This window comes from Myotis yumanensis, unplaced genomic scaffold, assembly GCF_028538775.1.
Source record: "Myotis yumanensis isolate MYYU_CA2020_CCGP unplaced genomic scaffold, mMyoYum1.0.hap1 SCAF_6, whole genome shotgun sequence".
Lineage (NCBI taxonomy): Eukaryota > Metazoa > Chordata > Mammalia > Chiroptera > Vespertilionidae > Myotis > Myotis yumanensis.
Genome location: NW_027223757.1, coordinates 19228161 through 19247292, shown reverse-complemented (window position 1 = coordinate 19247292; position 19132 = coordinate 19228161). Strand labels below are relative to the sequence as shown.

At 37.9% G+C, this 19132-nt stretch overlaps 1 protein-coding gene across 1 annotated transcript in view; it reads right to left on the bottom strand.

Annotated features, from left to right (window-relative positions):
* The window catches only part of LAMA2 (laminin subunit alpha 2), a 472106-nt gene that overhangs the window by 94114 nt on the left and 358860 nt on the right, over nt 1–19132 (bottom strand). The window contains exons 35-37 of the mRNA XM_070417672.1: nt 11660–11771; nt 7225–7387; nt 5274–5484 (exon numbers count right to left, since the gene is read on the bottom strand). Of these exons, the coding sequence (XP_070273773.1) occupies nt 5274–5484; nt 7225–7387; nt 11660–11771 (486 nt within the window). The remainder of the gene's footprint in view (nt 1–5273; nt 5485–7224; nt 7388–11659; nt 11772–19132) is intronic.

The window sequence follows — 19132 nt, the reverse complement described above, 5'->3', positions numbered from 1 at the left end:
ACCAACTCAGAGTTTGCATTTAATAAGAACTCCAGGTGATATACACTGTAAAATTTGAGAACTAGCTTAGAACACTACCTGGAATATAGTAAACATGATGTAATTATTGACTATTATATTACCTTATTTTGTTCTTCTTCTTAGCACCCACTTATCTGAGTTATATTCTATTGGATGGCCACAAACCAACCAAATGTAGATAATATTATTTTATTTTTTAATAGATTAAACCATCTTAATTGTGCATGTCATTTAATGAAAATCAGCAACACCAATTCATCACAATATTCATATATAGGGACCAGTGGAAACCACAGCCTGCTGAACTGTACGTGGCTGATGGAGGATAACATATTGAATGCATCATGTAATGTCACTAAACATATCACTTATTATTATATTAGCCCATGCTCCAGAGTTTATGACCATTTTATATGCTACTCATTTATTGCTTTAGTGACTATCTTCCTCACTAGAATAGAAATTCCATAAAAACAGTCTTATATGTCATTGTATTTCCAATACCTAAAAAAGTTTCCTCAATAAATATGTTAGAATGAATAAATGAAATTAGAGTCCATTCCTGAACCTTGAACGGTGACAGTTGGCTCATCAGTTACTCCCATCACTAGCTAAAACAGAGGAAGTTTCGATATGTCATTCCCTCTTCAGGGACAATAAACATAGGGGTAGTCCTAATGCTCCTGGTAACAAGTCATATTTTATCTTCCAAGGGTCTGACATTCTTTTACATAACTATAGCCCATAGCTTTTGCATGCACTGATTTAAAGTTATACCATGTACAGACATTCAAGAATTTTTTTCAACATGGCTTGTTTAATGAATCAAGGTACTTTACAATGCTGCACCAGTGGGAGGGAGAATATTTCGACATGTACATTAGGAAGAGCTGCACACATTTTGGTTTCAATTAAGTAGTGAGTTAGAATCTCCGTAAAAGCTCCATTTGAGTCACTTTAGGGAATCAACTGTTATGCAAGATCAGAATGTGTTCTTTATCATACTAAAGCAGAAGTAATGAGCTGGAGATTCAGGAGATTTCAGAGGTGGCTAACTTTCAGATTAGACACTGATAGAATCTAGTTTTGAGCCGAGGAAAAAAGTGGATATTTGGAGGATCTAAATATTAATAAAAGTATACATATGACTTTTTAATAATTTTTGTTTGCTTATTTGTTTCATTGTTAATTCTCACCTGAAGATACTTTTTTCATTGATTTTTTTAGAGATTATGGAAGGGAGGGAAGGTGTGAGAGAGAGGGGGAGAGAGAGAGAGAGAGAGAGAGAGAAAGAGAGTAACATTGATGCGAGAGACACATCAATTGGTTGCCTCCCACATGCCCTGACTGGGGCCAGGGAATGAACCTGCAACACAGGTACGTGCCTTTGTGGGAGTTGAACCCACAACACTTCAATGTGCAGGCTGACATTCTACCACTGAGCAACACCGACTATGACAACATATGACTTTTTTGTGTGTTTGTTTCATGGCACTTTATTTATTCATTGAAAAAAAATTATGGCAGACACTGTTGTAGGCCAAGGGAATAGAGTAGATAAGAAGATGCATTCCTCATGGCTTATCTGGAAGAGCGAGAAAATAAATGAGAGAATAAATGTTATTTTTAAGCAATGATTAGTGATAAAAAAGTAAATGAAGAGAGGGAAGTAATAGAGAATGATGTAGGATATAAAATTCCCAAGATAGAAAGCTTCGAGTGGTTAAGGAACAAAAAGGAGGCCCATGTATACAGAATTATTCTCCAAAAGTATGCCATAGGGATAATTGAGTGATTCTGTTTGAATACTAAAATTGATTATAGTTCTAATTTTAACTGCTAATTGGATCTTAATTCATTCCAGAGCTCAGTAAATTAAACACCTTTTGTATGTGTTGTGTGTGTATGCGAGAGAGGGATGATGCATGTTTGGGTTGGATTAAAAGCCAGCAAAAGCTGTCTTTCAGTTAATCCTTTATCTAGCAACTCACTATTTATTTTCTTTGCAATCCTTCCTTTTATAAGGTTATAAGGACATGCTCCTTTGTTTAATTGAATTGCTCACCTTCTCTTTGCCCATTGGCACAAAGTCCCTCTGCCTTCTCTCCATTGCTGGAAATGCCCTTCTAACCCGGTGGCTTCTAGAAGGTTGCATTCAAAGCCTTCTATGATCTGCCTCCAAATACTGTTTCCAGAACCATCGTCTCCTACAGACTTTTATGTAGCCTATGACTGAGTTTTACTGCTCTCTCTGACATTTCCTAAGATTAACTTATACTTTCAGAGCCCTGTGTTTGGGCCCAAGCTGCTCCATCATTTCTATCAACTCTCAATTTCTGCTATGATGACATCATCTCTGTGATTCTTCTAGCCCCAATTAATCATAGGAGTACATGTAGTGAAAGGTTAAAACGCCTGAATTTTTAGGAGACTGTACATTTTATGAGGTCAGGAGTCATTCCTGTGCAACCTCAGTCACCCTGGTTACCAATAGCACCATCACATGGTAGATGTCTGACAGACTTTAAATACTACCCTGGCCCATTTTCCCAGCCTTATACCATACTACTGTTCAAAACAAAATAAATTCTCTAGTTTACATGAACCATTCACAAATCCCAGAACTGTAATTTTAATCCATGACTCCACTATTTCAGTGTATCCACTAACTTGTAGGACAAACACAAAACTCCTTGGCTTAGTCTTAGAATGAAATTCTCTTTCAACTCAAGGTCTGGCTCTATCTTTGCTGACTTTCTATCCCCTCATTGGTTCACATGCAGTTTTCATTCCAACCCTATCAAACCACCGAATTTTCCCAAAATGTTTTATCTTTTTTTCCCTGTGCCTTGGCATTGTTTTTCCCTATTTCTGGAATGTTCTTTGCCTTCTATTTTGACTAGCTAGTGCCCACCCTTCAGGACTTAACACGCAGGTCAGGCCCTCTGTGAAGCCCATCCTAACCCAGGGTGATGGAGATGCCCTTCCTTTGCTTGCCTCCACAATTACTCTAGTGCATAGAATGGTTTACTTGTGTGTGCCTCCCAATAAATACAAGTCACCTAAAGTCATCAGAAATGGTTTTTATTCTAAGTATCAATGGTTCTTAAACCGAAGACTGCATCTGAATAACTGGGGGGATTTTAAGACACCAGTTGCTGCGTCCTACTCGCAGTTTCTCAGTTGATAGTTTCGAGTGGGGCCTGAGAGTCTGCATTTTGAACGAGGTTCTAACGGATTCTAATGCTGCCATTTTGAGGATCATACAAGGAGGACCAGTACTTGGCATTAACAATTTCTGTGTTCAGCACATCTCCTGAGTTTAGCAGGAGCTTGATAAATGTTTTTAATAATAAAAATTACATGCTTACCTTTTAAAAAATAAACAAAAAAAACCACATTTGAGTTGGGTCTCACTTACTAGTATTTTACCTTCTTAGCGGGCATAGACACAAGGAAGTTATTTATATTTAAAAATCAGCTCATTATTCCATCAAATGGATACAGTGTATAGGCTGTTCTCACATCTGTGTGCACATCTAATTAAGCCAGGGGAAGTTTTGGAATATGGACCCTGGGCCACATCCTTGACCAGCCAACTCAGTCAGAGTGAGAGTCCATGAAACTGGTCTGTTTCACAAACTCTCCAGGTCATTCCTTTCTAGCCAGTCTAGCGCGAACCTTGGGAGTCACCTCTAATCAGCCTTGGCAAACAGCCTTAAACAAGCTGTGCCTTCCCACGGTAATTGCATCAGTTTTTCTAATTACTCCAGTAAGTTTTGAACAAGCCTTTACCTAAGCATGGCATATGAAATGAAAATATGTAAAGGACCACTTAGAGCTACAGAACTGACTATATAAGCTCCAGACATCTCGAGGCGCGTGGGGGTGGGTTGGGGAGGGGAGCGCAAAATTATGGCTCCTAGTTTTAAACATCACTAAAAGGAAGGAATAGCTAAAGGCACCATTTACTGTGCCACTATAACTCTTCCTGAAATACTTCCTAGATGCTTATTAAACTTTCCACACAGGTAGTTTTAATTTCTTAAACTGTTGCCATAAAATGAAGGGGTGCACCTCCGGGTTAGTCACACCACCGGTGTGTGACGGAGCGGGATGAATCATGCCGGGGCCTCCGACATGAGGACGGCCCAGCATCCTGCCTCGCAAGACGGTGCTTTTTCTTTAATACTGCCAGCACGTCAGTAGACTACAAATTGGTTCAGATTAGATACATCAGTTAAGGAAAAGTGAGCCTCTTCAATCTTCTATCAAAATGACAAGGTTAAGTCCCAGGAGAGAGATTGGGGGGAAAAAAAGCCTTTAAAAATTTAATTTGTCCTCCGCTTAATCCAAAGTAGAATGGACAGAAATGAGTAGATAAAAAAAATCCAGATTCGTTTTGTTCAATTAGCATTCCACATATATGCCAGGGTACGTTTAGTTATAGTTGAAGGTGAGATTGTATGTTAGATTGTGATCTATCTTTTCATATCTGCAGGGGGTCAAGTAGTTTGAAAACAGCAAAGGTTAAGTTTGTTTCTGGGGAGAAAATAACTGTTGTTGATTTTTAAATACCAAATACAGGTTTGTGCCATTCTATGTACTAAATTTACTCTTGGGAAAAGTGATCAATTTGCCATAGTAAGTAGTAAGAGAGAGAAGGAGATAGAGGAGAGAGAGAGAGAGAGAGAGAGATTGATTGATTGATTCATAGAACACATTGCAAAAAAAGAAAGGGACTCAAAATCTTCCAAAGCTCTGGTCTCTCCCTCAGTGAGCTGTTCCATATGTGTCCAAATTCCATGAGAATATACTTGCAGTTCTGTGATTTATGGCAATCAGATATCTAAACCATGGTGTATGGCGTAGGTTGGGTAGATTATAAAATCGTGCTATTAGTACTTGAAGGTCCCGAGACTTGCTGTAGTGTTGGGGGACTGATGCTTAGAGACTGTAATAGACTTGCCCATGCCTATACTTCTAGTTGGTGGCACAGCTGGCATTAAGACCAGTGACAAGATCCTTCCACTGTATTGCACTACTTTTAAAAAGCTTCAATCATTTAAATTATCTACATTTTATGGACAGTGATAGATGATTTAAAAAGGAGAAAAATCATCATTCTCTGTTCTTCTCCTTTCAGAGTTATCATTCCCAATCTCTATAAATGCACATCAACTAGGCCAGCCTTGGTCACCTCCACCCCACCCCACGGCACCACAGACAGATGAAAGAGCCCTCAGACTCACCTCCAGAGCAGTCATGTTTTCCTGGTTTGCTGCAGCTAAGCGATTAGCTTCTCTGGTTTTATCCGTGGCTTCTCTCAACAGGTCCCAAGCATCATCAAGCTTGTTTTTGTGATCTGTCAATTTCTCCCCGAGATCCTTCTCCATTTCTTCGTTCTTCCCCCGGGGCTCTCCGAACACCTTCTGCACCTTCTTCAGCAGGCCTTCTGCAGCTCTGCAAGCACCCCCCACCCAATAACAGACAATGAGCCCTGCCACCTCCTCAGGGTTTATGGGTATTAGATTCTATTACAAAGAGACGCTAACATTAAAAGAATGGAAACATCTATACTAATAAAAGGGTAATATGCTAATTAGACCAGATGTCTTCCAGACAAAGCCACAGTAGCAGGGGCTGAAGCAGAAGCGGTTAGGGGCGATTAGGCCAGCAGGGGAGAGCAGTTAGGGGTGATCAGGCTGGCAGTGAAGAGCAGTTAGGAGCATCAGGCAGGCAGAGGTGGTTAGGGGTGATTACGCAGGCAGGGGAGCAGTTAGGGGCAATCAGGCCGGCAGAGGAACAGTTAGTAGCGATCAGGCAGACAGGCAGAGTGGTTAGGGATGATCAGGCAGACAGGCAGAGTGGTTAGGGGCAATCAGGCAGGCAGGCAGGTGAGCGGTTAGGAGCCAGTGGTCCTGGATTGTGAGAGGGATCCCAGATTGGAGAGGGTTCAGGCTTGGCTGAGGGACACCCCCCCCCCCCCCCCCCCCCGCGCCACGCACATGAATTTCATGCACCAGGCCTCTAGTAAGGCAATATTTAAAGAAGAGTGACTATATGCTCAACCAATCTGAAAACTGATACCTGACAAGTGACACAACCATTTACATTTAAAATTAAACTCCCAAACCCCCACACATTTGTAATTTGTTAGTAACATAAAATTTCAATTGGAAAGGATCTCCTTCTCATAATTTGACTGATAAAATAAGTTTTGTGATTTATTTCACATACAAAAAAATAAACACTACCTGATTCAACATAATGAGGCATTTCCTCTATTACTTTGAATATAAGGTATGACTATACTGTTATGTTTGGTTAGAAACTGTGGACAGAACTCTATGTATAAAGTATGAAGTCATGATTTTTATCTACTTTTGTTTTTCTTCTAAGTAACCTGGGAGTCTCCTGGGTTTAACACTATCTTTTTCCTAAAGTGGCAATATCATTCCTTAAGAAAGGCTAAGTCCTTGAAAAACAGTATTTCTAAAACTAATAGGTACCACAATCCCCTGAAGTGTTTTTCAAAACATTGCTGGGCTCTATCCCCAAAGTTTCTGATTCAGTAGTTTTGGGGTGAGGTTTGATTATTTAATTTTTAACAAGTTCTCAGATGTTGTTAATGTTGCTAGTTTAGTATAGTATTACTAATCCCATCGTTTTGACGTTAGCTATGAATGTAAAAATGTACTTTTTTATTGAGTGTGTGGTGATATGAGTTAATTAGCATCAATAAAATCACTAATACTATTATTTCCAACCTCAGGTTTCCAACCCTGATTTCAAAGCATTAAGCATTTATTATTTAACGGCTCTTATTTAGCATTCCGTGAGATGACAAAACCTATAGGATGGCCTGTAAAATTCATACCTTTATTGATTCAAAGGTTATTTCATCAAAATAAAAAACTATTGATAGTTTAAAAGTTCCAAATAAATGCAATTAACAAAGCAAGCCCATATGCCTAACTATAGAAGGTACAGCACCAGAAATGATCAATTACTTGATTATTTATATGTAGGCTAAAACATATTTTCAATCCATTTTAGAGCAAGATAAATTATAACTAAGTAAATGAAAACTAAAAGCAAGCAAAGTATCTTATACTCATATGTGATGAAAAATTTATAAAACGGTAAACAATTTGGAAAGCTCAGTTTAGGAAATGAAGACATAATAGACAATCTACTCACACCAACTCATCTTCAGCAACTTCTTTCTGTATATCTAGATTTTTCCTCCTCAATTCTCTCATCATCTGATCAATCTCTTTCTGAAGCCCTTGCAAATTTCTCTCAAAGTCCTTGTCTTGAATTCCCAGAGTTTCATTTACTTCTTTAGCTTTTTCATTTACAGCTGCAGGGGGTAAAACAAATTTTGTCAAATTAGTAAACAAAACTGCCACTTGCAAAAATGCCACTCAACATCTGCTCTTCCCCACCATCTCTATCTCCAAATGAAATGTGGTCTGCCACGGGTTCCTGCTGGGAAATCGAGGCAGTTAATACAGCAATCCTCAACAAACAGGGGAATGTGACGCATCTCTCCATAATATGCTTCTTTTGGGGGACATGGTAATTAAAGCAGTGTGTGGGTTTTTTTAATTTTTTACCTCAAAAGGAAGAAATACAGGAAAAAAAGAAGTGGCTTAAATCCTTTTCGGGATAAAGGGTAAAAAAATGAGACATGTAGCATAACACTTGGAAGCTGAAAACATAAGGTCTATATAGCTGGTAAGACACAACCATATTCAGTCTATCTTAAAATACTGAGTACAGAAATACTATCGGTGTTGAGATATCTAAACACAAAACTGCCTTTGTACTTTAACACAGTGGTGTTCATGCTTTTAAAGGGTGAGGAAAGGAGCCCTGGTCTAGGGACAAGTGTTATAAATTCTCCAAGATACCTTCCAGCAAGAACACCCATCGTAAGAGTCTGTGTTTATTATGCATTAAATGGGGTTTCATATTGTGCTCTTCGGAAATTTAGGATTCTCCGTGTGCGTCAGGTATTACAAATGATGTCTGTTCTGCCAAGACTTTCTTTTATAGGTTGGTATTCTGGGGAAAATTTCATTTGAAAAACGAATTCTATGTCAAATAAAAATTTGAAAAACTGGTGAATCGAAACTTTCTTGCAGTTCTACCATTAGTTTTAGACCAACTTTCCCTGAAGTGTGTTCTATGGAACATTAATTTAACAAGTTGAAAGATTTTTTTAAACCCCTTTATCCGTCAGACTCTTCTATAATATTACCTATGAAAGTCCCTAGAATGAGGGCTCTGGGTTGGCCAGAGGCATTTTCTACCATTCAAGGCTGTACCCTAAGACTTCTTTAAGACATAAAGAGTCCTGAAATTCATTTCTGTTCCTAGAGAAACTCTTCTGATTGGCATTGGTAAGAGCTGTTCCAAGGATGATATAGGCAGAGCTCTTGAAACAGGTGCACATCAGCAGACCAAGTAGAGTAGCTGTGGTGAGTGTCACACGGTGGGTAGGTACCATGGCTCTGAAATGTGATCCCCAAATGAGCAGCATCAGCATCACCTAGAAACTTATTAGAAATGCAGGCCCCACCACTGGCTCACTGAGTTAACAATTCCAGGGTTGGGGACCAGCAGTCAATGTTTCCCCAAGTCCTCCAGGAGCTTTGGATTCATGCTAGAGAGTTTGACAATCACTGGGCTAGTAGCAGGAATTAAGTTGCTACCTCTGATTCCAAAATGCATCTTTCTAATTCTTTTTTCATGATACATGTCTTTGGTTAGAAAGTTGCTGCGGTTAGCCCCTCATTCCTGAAATAGCCACAGTTTAATTTGCAGAACAATTTGAATCAAGAGGTTTAAAGAACAAATATGGCCATTCCTAACCCTCTGGTAGACATTATTGCTCATGTGCTGTATTTCTAGAAGGTAGTGAGGGTGGCTCTTTCTTGGTCAACTGGTTCACACTCATACCTTGACATAAGCCAAAGAACCATCTCAAGAGTCCACTCCTATCGTTAGTAATATATTACCGAGACTGTGTCATGTTTAACCATGGACTGACTGATTTGAAAGCTCTTTGGTCCAGCAGACTATGTGGGAACAGTGCTAGAATGCTGGTAATTAAATCCAAGAAGGCCTCTCTGTCTTAGACTTCAAGAAAAACAATAGTAGATTTGGCTGTTCCTATAATGGACCAAAAAGGCATACCAGGATATTTAGTGCAGAGGAGTCTAAATCTAGCGCTAAGCATCTTAGTAGCCAAGGCATAGCAGAGGACAGAAATGAGATACTTAAGAGTTATACAGTATATGCAATATACAAATAAAATAATTCCTCAGGAGAAGCAAAGCTACTTTTCACAATGAACCTGAAAAGAAAGTATTCTCTGATGGGTACATTTATCACAAATGACAAATACTACTGTGATCTGAGAAACAGAAAAGAGAGGTGTCTAGCATTTACTAAGTCCCATTATATGTCAGGACATAACACTAATGGGTTTATATATGTTCACTCATTAATTCTAACAGTGTGTGGAATAAAATATAGTTCATTCATGATCTAATCAGAAGTCATAGCTTAGCACACTTTAAAAATTATACTGAGTTAGGAATGCCTTAGATTAATAGAGATTGATTATCTGTGACGAGGCCATGACTTATGGTGGAAGACAGTAAGAGTAAGGTATTCCATCTAAAAATGAAGCTGAAAGAGATAAGGCCAGGCCGAAGCATTCACTTCTCCCACAGCCATTTACTGCCACTAAAAAACCCTAAGAGTACTGATGATTATTCCAATTATTATCATCGTAAGAGAACAAAAGGGTGTGGATATGTTGTGTCACCCACTTACAGCTTTTGATAAGTTTCCTTTTCTTTTTTAAAAAAAACCCCTAAACTACCAAGTACATATATACATCTCAGTCAGGATTTAGTTGAACTCTAGGATATTCAAATTTAAGTTTTCATGAAATGTTAACAGTTGGATCAATTCTGCCAAAGTTCTTTTATGAAGGGCTATGGTCATGATTTTTGTAACCATTTCTATTAGTACCTGCTGGAAGAAGAGAGCAGTGTTCACATATTCCTCATGTACAAGCTCACGGCTATCCCACACGGCACTTCATGTGAATTAGACAAAGGGGCCCCAGTTAGACAGCCACAACCAGACCGCCTGACTGATGCCCAATTTGGAAGACACCTTTGATGACACTGAGCCCTTTTCCCCATGGACAGCTTGTGGATGGTGAGCAAAGCCTGGGGTAAATATCATTTTCACTCTGCCCCCTGCTGGTGGCCTTTATGTGGTGCACAAACTGGGAGGTTGGGGGAACAAGGTAGAGAAGTAATCAGTACTGATACATGTATTAATGTTCATTCTTAGGCACCAATGTTTGATTGAAATGATAAAAGTCGGTTCCCAGGACAGGCTTCTGGGTGTTGAGTGTTTGAGACTGAGGCAGAAGGAAAAGGAAAGTTCCTGGAGTATTGACGAGTGCCTTCAGAGACCCAGGCACAGTGAAATAGCTGTACCTGCACTGGGATATACTACATATATTTCATTGCGGGAGGTAGATACTTCAAGTAGCGTTAATGAAAAATGAAACCAGGAAAAGCACAACAACTTCATCAGGCAGAGGATTAACCACAGGAGTTAACCGAGATTTTTCCAGTTGAGCAATTTCATTTTCAGATCCTGACATGTTTTGCCTCAGATTAAGCCTCAGATTAAGGTGCTGTTGCTTCTAGCAGTGGGGAATCGTTGGGAGTTTCTGTCTCTTGTAGGCCAGTGATTCCCAATATGACCTGCCGGGATCTGCCTTGAAGGCTTATCTCATGGGCTGCCTGCCTTCATGGCTATCTTACAAAGCAAACTACCTAAAATGCAGAGCACTGTAGAGTAATAAAAATGTTTCCATTTTAAAAAGCAAAACCACAAAAATAATCCAAGCCCTTTTCTACTTTCTAAACATAAGTGCATGTTTATTGTATATTAATAGATATTTCACAACTAGTGGGCTTTTTAGTTTTTTATTAGCTGTTTTCTTTAAGATTATCTCAATCCGGGCTTTTGCCCAAAGCACTCTGATTCTCCATCAGATTGGCAGATGCCAAGAACTAACTCCTAGAGAGAGAACTGTGGGCTAAATGCACTGCAGCTCCGGGGAAGGCAGCACCTCCGAGGCCCCAGCAACAGATGTTCATTAAAACCACACCAAGTGTTTTTAAAGGCATTCTGAGAAATTTAAGTGCTGCTTTAATGTTCTGAGCAGATTGACAAAATTAGCTTTAAAAATTAACCATCTTTTAACTAGATTTGAATACAAACAACAGCAAAGCATAATTTGCCCATTAGTTATTTAATCATCATGACCACTCCTTAAAATGTGAAGCATTCCTAAAGGAGTACCTTCAATTTACTTCTATCTGCACTCATAAAGACTAATTTATGGGCTGTTGTCACTACTTTAACACTCAGCAGATAATGCCCTTGAATAACTTGACCAACATACTTTTTAAAATCCAACTCTCAAATTTAGAAGTGGCATCTCTTGCTAGAGAAATTCCAGTCCTGTATAATCCCTCTTTCTGTTTTTTTGTTGGGAGAAATCATGATTACATTGTGGTCTTTGTCATACCTTCTGCATCCCGGACAAGTCCCTTAATGAAATCTCCTAAGGAGTTCGCTCTTGTGCTGGTCCTCTCAGCATCCTGTCCAGTTTGCTCGCCATCTGCTGTCACTTTGGTAGCCTAATGATCCAAATTCGGGAAAAGCATAATTAATAGAGATGATTAAGCTACTGTTAGATAAACTCCCTCTGGCTACATTTTCTTTCAGATATTACTTTGAGCCAAAGGCAATCAATGAATTATTGATCAGATGTACTGGAAGTGATGCCCTGTGCTCAAATATACAATTAAACTTTATTACTTCTTCCATTAAATGGGAATCAGAGAGCTGTATTTGGTCTTTTTAAAACCCTCGTTACAGGCAATGGCACAGAAGAAGCGATCAAGCACAATTATTTTTGAAATATTTTTAAGATATTGTTGCCAAAAGTCTTTAATGAATTCCTCAGTCTCTCTATGTTTCAGTTTTATCCATATTTTATTTACTGAAAAAGTGTGGAGTGTAGCAATAACGGAGGCCCAGGCAGTCTGTCTCAATCAGCTTGATCCTATAGATTCGGTTTAAATCAATACGTTAATTAAAGAAACAAAGTGGGGGAAATGCTTAGCTACTAAGTAGTAAATGCTTGTTTGATAACACTCTAAAGATGCCAGTAAAACATTAAAGCAGAGTAAATGCTAACTTTTCCCATATGTCATCACCAAAAAAGATGGGTGTTAATCACAGAACCATACATTACTGTCAACAAAATAAAACAGAACCCCAAAACAGCCTCACCTCCCAAAGAGAATCCGCATACAGTTTCACCTTATTCACACTTAAAGATACCATTTAGACACAATGGAATCAATTTCATGTATTCATAGTTAAGATATACCATGTTTAGCCAAATAAAAATGGCATGTGTTACATTAAAAGTTTCTTAAAAGATACTACAAGATTTAGAGGAACTTAAAATAGGCTTACAGTTTATTTTTTATGTGTATGCACATGGTAATAAATATGACTTCTTTTAAAATAGAGAGATTGGAATAAGTTAACTATAGTTAATGAATCAAAGAATCACAAACTGCCTCAAAATAATTTGAATAAGGTCCCAGTTGGCAGAGTTATATTAATGCTCTAAAATCTTGTACCAGAGTGCTTGCATTCTAGATGCTCAAAGAATCTACATTTTTAAAAATATTAAAGTGGATTTTAAATAGAACCAAATGTCTGGCCAGCACAGAACATGGTTGGAGATGCTACAGAAATTGTTTGCATTTTGTTATTTCCCAGGGGGCAGTGAGAGGTTTAATTTATGAAAGTTCTCAAAGTTTTGAAAAAATGGACCTAGCTGGTTTGGTTCAGTGGGTAGAGCATTGGCTGGAGAACTGAGGGATACCTGGTTCGATTCCTGTCAAGGGCACATACCTCGGTTGCAGGCTGGATATCCAGCCCTGGTTGGGCATGTGCATGAGGCAACCAATCGATGTGTCTCTCTCACATCAATGTTTTTTTTCTCTCTCTCCCCCTCCCTTCCACTCTCTCTAAAAATCAACCGAAAAATATCCTCAGGTGAGGATTAACAAAAACAAACAAACAACTCCCTACACACACACACACACACACACACACACAGACACACACACCACACAGATAAAGTGTACTTTAGTAAATTTTAAAAAAACGTTTTGCAAAAATGATAGCAGATAAAGTCCAATTATTATCATCTTTTTAACCAAGGATAAGAATCCATTGGGAGCTTTGGAAATTCCTCTTTACAGTTTGCAGTATATATACCCAATGATTTGGAGGGTGTTGGTCAATGTATTAGAATGCTCTGGATTAACTCCTAAAACATTAATAATGAAATTATTTTAGCTTTTAGAGTCAAGGCTCAGATGGGTCAAAAAACTTCTTACACACCCACACCACACATAATACACAGGTATAATTTTTTAAATGTTGTTTTTGAATTACAAAGGCCAACAGCATAAGATGTTGGTCGTCTAAACTGCTTTAGATGTTTCTCTAGTCTGGACTTGGCTGTACTTTATGATATCACTCCTATTTTCACATGTCATAGAACACTATAATATGGGAGTTGATCTACATTATGGTCAACTTATAATATCTCATAAGAATTAATGCATCACCAACACTAGAATCTCTTACTATAGATAAAATGTAATTTGAACTTTAATTTTTTTCTTTATCAACATCTTACCTATATTACCAAAATATAATTTACATAAACATTTGTACATTTGAGTTTAACAATTCTTAATCATTCAAAGCATTGCATTTTTTGAAAAAACGTGTGTATCAATACACTGTCCCTTTTAAGTTCTGGATAATCAAGATAGTATTCATTGCCATGACTTCTACTTACCTAATTAGTTTATACAGTAAGGTGTAAGCATCATTATTAATAAAATCTGATATTAAAATAATAATTCCACATGCCACATGCTCAGAAACAAGTTAAAAGAGTTATGAATAAGACCCTATGCAATCAACTTCCCTGGCTTCCTTGTAGTATATGAAATGTGTCAAACTCCTCTCTTCTTAGGGCTTTGTTGTATCCTGTTGTCTCTGCCTGGAAGGAGCTTTTCCTCTATGCTTTCAGTGACTGGACCCCTGTCATCCATTAGTGTTCAGTTTAATAAGTATCTCTTCTTGGTGTGGCCATTTCCAGGGCACCTATCTAGATTTCTGTACTTCCTGCAGCAAAACATTTCCTTCATAGCACTGCACTGTAGAATTACTTATTTATGTGTTGGCTTACCTGTTTATTGGCTACCTCTCTGACTACACAGTAAGCTCTAAGAGGGCAAGAACTTGGTCTATTTTGCTCATCACTTATATCTAGCTCCTAGTATGATGCCTACCTTAAACAAATATTGAGTGAATGTTGTTAAATATATTGACTAAACAATACTTTCTTAACTAATCTTGCCAACCTTATTACCATCCTTATTGCCTACCTTTCTATGAACATTCCTGTAAAGAGCTTTTGTTCATACTGTGGCTGCTTAACTCCTCTCCAATTATCCAAAATAAATCCAGCCTTCGAGATTCAGTTCCAACATCACCTGCACTGTGAAGCCATCCCTGACTATTTTGCCCACGTTCCTCTTTCTTAGATGTTCAAGAACAATGATCATTACCACCATTCATGACTATTTTGAGTAATTATTTTGTTAGGTATTTTTCCATATCTATCTAACCTTCATCTTTGGGGGCTGGGGCTATGTCTTACCTCTCTTTGTTCCTCGGAGTGCCAGGCGTAGTGTCTGGCAAATTATAGAAGGTCAATGATGTTGTGTGCTTGGCCGATATAATGATAATCAAATCAACTATCCCTTTGATGTTCTAAAGCCTGTTGATGGAAAATAAAATCTCTCTCCATATGCCTTCTCAATACCATTCAAACTGGCCATATGCCTGGTGCTATGCTTGCCAGTGAATGCGGATGGCTGGGCAGTGTTCTGGGCGTTTTTCAGAGCCTCAGAAAAAGCTGCTGCTAAAGAGCTGTAGCTCAGTGCTTAAGAGGAGAGCCAGGCCTGAGAGCCTTCAGTTTCCAACACACTGCATTCTAGTCACTGGCTTCATGGTAATTCAAAACGACCCTGTGATTATACACTGGGTACCGTGCTGGTGGGTGTGGATGGGGGCAGGGGTTAGGGGGGGGCAGGACTGATCAGGGCCAGCACAGTGCTCACTGAGAAAGAAGGCGACCTTCCCTCTGCATAGACAAGAGCTGCCTCTCTTGAATGTTGTCTAGAAGGGGGGTGTGTGTGTGTGGGATGGTATGAGGTTCCTGTACCAAAAGGCATTGACTTATGGTATTAACACTCTAAACGATGGGTGATCCAGTCATGCTCAGCTATACCCCAGATTGATATGTGTGTTCAGACGGGCTTACAGTACTCCCAAGTGTCTCATTTACTTTTTCTGACTTTAGGGATACATAGAAGAAGGCATGATCCCTAGTTTTATACTGGTGAAAATAAAGATATGAGAGGTTAAGTGACTTATCTAAAATTACACAGAGGGAATGGAGGACAAAACACACATTTTTCTGTCAGAATTTCCCCTTAAATATTCTGTCCATATCAAACATCCAGGAACACTAGGAAAACACAGAAAAAGTGGAACATTCTGGGTGGGAAGAGAGACATTGCTCTAATGCAGTGGTTCTCAACCTGTGGGTCGCGACCATCGAAAAACACACATAGCATATCAGATATTTACATTACGATTCATAACAGTAGCAAAATTACAGTTATGAGGTAGCAACGAAAATAATTTTATGGTTGGGGGGTCACCACAACATGAGGAACTGTATTAAAGGATCGTGGCATTAGGAAGGTTGAGAACCACTGTAATGTATGCACAACTTTATGTGCATAAAGCTTTAGGTTTAAGAAAATTAACATTTAAAAATCCATATCAGAACAGCATGTAGATATATATTTTAAGTATCATGTCTCATTACACAGTAATTTAGTTGAAGAGTCACCCTTGTCAAAACCACCCATGAGAGACTCCATAAGGAAAGCCTATGACAAATGCACTGACAAATGAAGAGTGGTGATAGATAGTGGGATCACTGTAAAAACGTGAAATCCACAAAAGTCAGTTTCACCCAGGAAAGGCTATTGATCATGTTACAGATGAATGTTAAATAGTACATGATAGGAGCTATCTGTCTGGTACAGTTTGGCTCTTCTTGTTTTTTATTAAATTACCATCTCCATCCCTTAATCATCTTTCCTCTTATTCACTATTATCTTGTCCTTTGAGTATTTGACAAATGTCTTATCATTTATCTTAATATGCTGTACAATCTTCCTTTCATTCTTTATCTTTGATTTTCTTATTTTCACAACCTCTTACCTCTGTCCTATAATCTTTCTAGTGTTCTGTTGTAAATGATGCCTTATGCAGTACTTTGTACATATCTGTCTTCCTTTTGATTACCTTTTCTTCTTTACATTCAAGCTTACTCAAATAGGTATGTTTTTCTTTTATTTTTTTTTTCTGCAGTATTTCTCTCTAGGCAGCATGCATTACCATTAGGCGCACATTCATTTGCTTCTGAACAATGTAGCTGTTACTTTCTTGCTTTAGCTTGAGTAGTTCTCACTGTGCCTCTTGAAATCTGCACATCATTTTCTTGGTTGGATATTACTAGCGTCTCTCATTTTCTGCCTTCTTTATGTTAAAACTAGAATCTAATGGGGAAAATCTAACTACCGAATGGACAACATTGCTTAGATGCCATCCATTTTTGCATATACAGGTTTATGTGGATTTCCCACTGAAGTTAAATTTCAGATCTAATCATTTATGTGCTATTCTCAAGGGTCATCTTCAAAAACTACCAGTTCTGTGTATGTCAGTGAAGTACTCCTTAGGCATGCTGCTAGGATAGACACACAAGGAAAGAGACAGGGAGCAAACAACTGACCCTGTGGAATGATAATAAGTCAGTTCCATGTGGAATTTCCCCCTAAATATTGCAGGTGTCAATTTTGAAAGTTCCGAATCAAACAAGTATGATTTATTGTATATCCTCTCTCTCTCTCTCTTTTAAAATATAATAGCAGAAATTACAAAAAAGGTTCTTGGCAACTTAAACCCTTTAAAACTATAAACAAGGTACTGAAAACATATATCATTAAAATTTAAATCATTTAAAAACTCAATCATTTTAGAAATGTTCAATCTTCATTTAAATTTGATTTTAAATTGTACATAAGTAGTAAAAGACAAAGTAAATAAAGATAAACGTTGATATTTTACATAATCAGTCTAACACATAAATAACATTCTCCTCTTGTAGAATAAACATTTAAAAAATGTTTATTAAAGAAAAAAAATCCAATTCAATAGAATTGTAAATATATTCCTAATTTCAGTATACTTTAGAGAAATTTAAAATCAGTACTTATTTTTGGGTTTCTCTACCTTTCATCTGGTTGTTTGAATGCTATTATTTAAATTATTCAAATTAGTTAATTACTTAATTTAACAAATATTAACTGAACACCTACTATGTGAATAGTTTTGGTGATACTGTGGTGAGAAAAGATACATTTCCTGTCCATTTGGAGCAAATGGTCTGATGGGGCAGAAAGGTATTTGTCAAATGATCATGAAAATAAATTTAAAAATATAAACTGAAGAGAAAATACAGTTGTAGAAGGCAATTATAGAAAAAATCTAATCAGACCTAGAACGTTACAGAGGGCTCGCATAAGGCAGGCTTCCATGAGCTAAGGCTTGAAAAGTGAAATGGAATTAAGAGAAGTAAACAAGATGTAGGAGGAGGTAGTTTACTTCAAGGCTAAAGAAAATATGTGTGGAAAGGCTCTGTGGTGGGATGAAGTAACTGAAGATTAGTAAGGCTGTGCTATGAAGCTCACTGTCAAGAGAATGAGAAAGCAAGACACAGACTGGGGGAAAATATTTGCAAAAGACATGCCCGATAAAATATCCAATATGTATAATGAACTCTTAAAACTTAATAAGAAAACAAACAACCTAAGTAAAAAATGAGAAAAAAAAAACTTGTCTTTGTTCCTTTGAGTTATTGTAACAAAATGCCATTATAATGAGCAGAAATTTATTTCTCACAGTTCTGGAAACTGGGAAGTGCAGGATCAATTCCCCAGAAGACTCAGTGTCTGATGAGAGCCTGCTTTCTGGCTCATAGACAGTATCTGTTTACTGTGTCCTCAAAAGGCAAGGAGGGGTCAAATAATTTCTCTGGAGTCCCTTTTGCAAAGGCCCTAATTCCATTCATGAGGGCTTCAACCTCATGACCTAATCACCTCCCAAAGACCTCACCTACTAATATCATCACCTTGGGGGTTTAAGGGGACACAAGCATTCATCCATAGCAAGACCTGAACAGATATCTCATCAAAGAAGACATATAGCTGACAAGTAAGTATATTTAAAAAATGTTCAACATTACATCTCATTAGGAAATTATAAATTAAAACAATGATGAGATACCACTATGCACCTATTAGAATGGCCAAAATTCAAAACACTGACAACACCAAATGTTGGTGAGGATGTGGAGCAATAGGTACTCTTATTTATTGCTGGTGGGAATGCAAAATGGTACAACCACTTTGGAAAATAGTTTGGTGATGTCTTACAAAACTAAACATATTCTTACCATATGATCTAGCAATTGTGCTCCTTGGTATTTATACAGATTAATTGAAAACTTTTGTACTTGGATGTTTAAAGTGGCTTTATTGCCAAAACTTGGGAACAACCAAGATGTCTTTCAGTAGGTATATAGGTAAATAAACTGTGATACAGTCAGACAATGGAAAATATTATTCATTGCTACAAAAAAAGAACTAGCAAGCTGATAACATTGTAATTAGCTAATTATTAATAATAGGAAAGGAGCAAAGGGGAAAGCCGGACATTATAGGCATGGCCATCTTGGCAGCTTCACCAGGAAGCT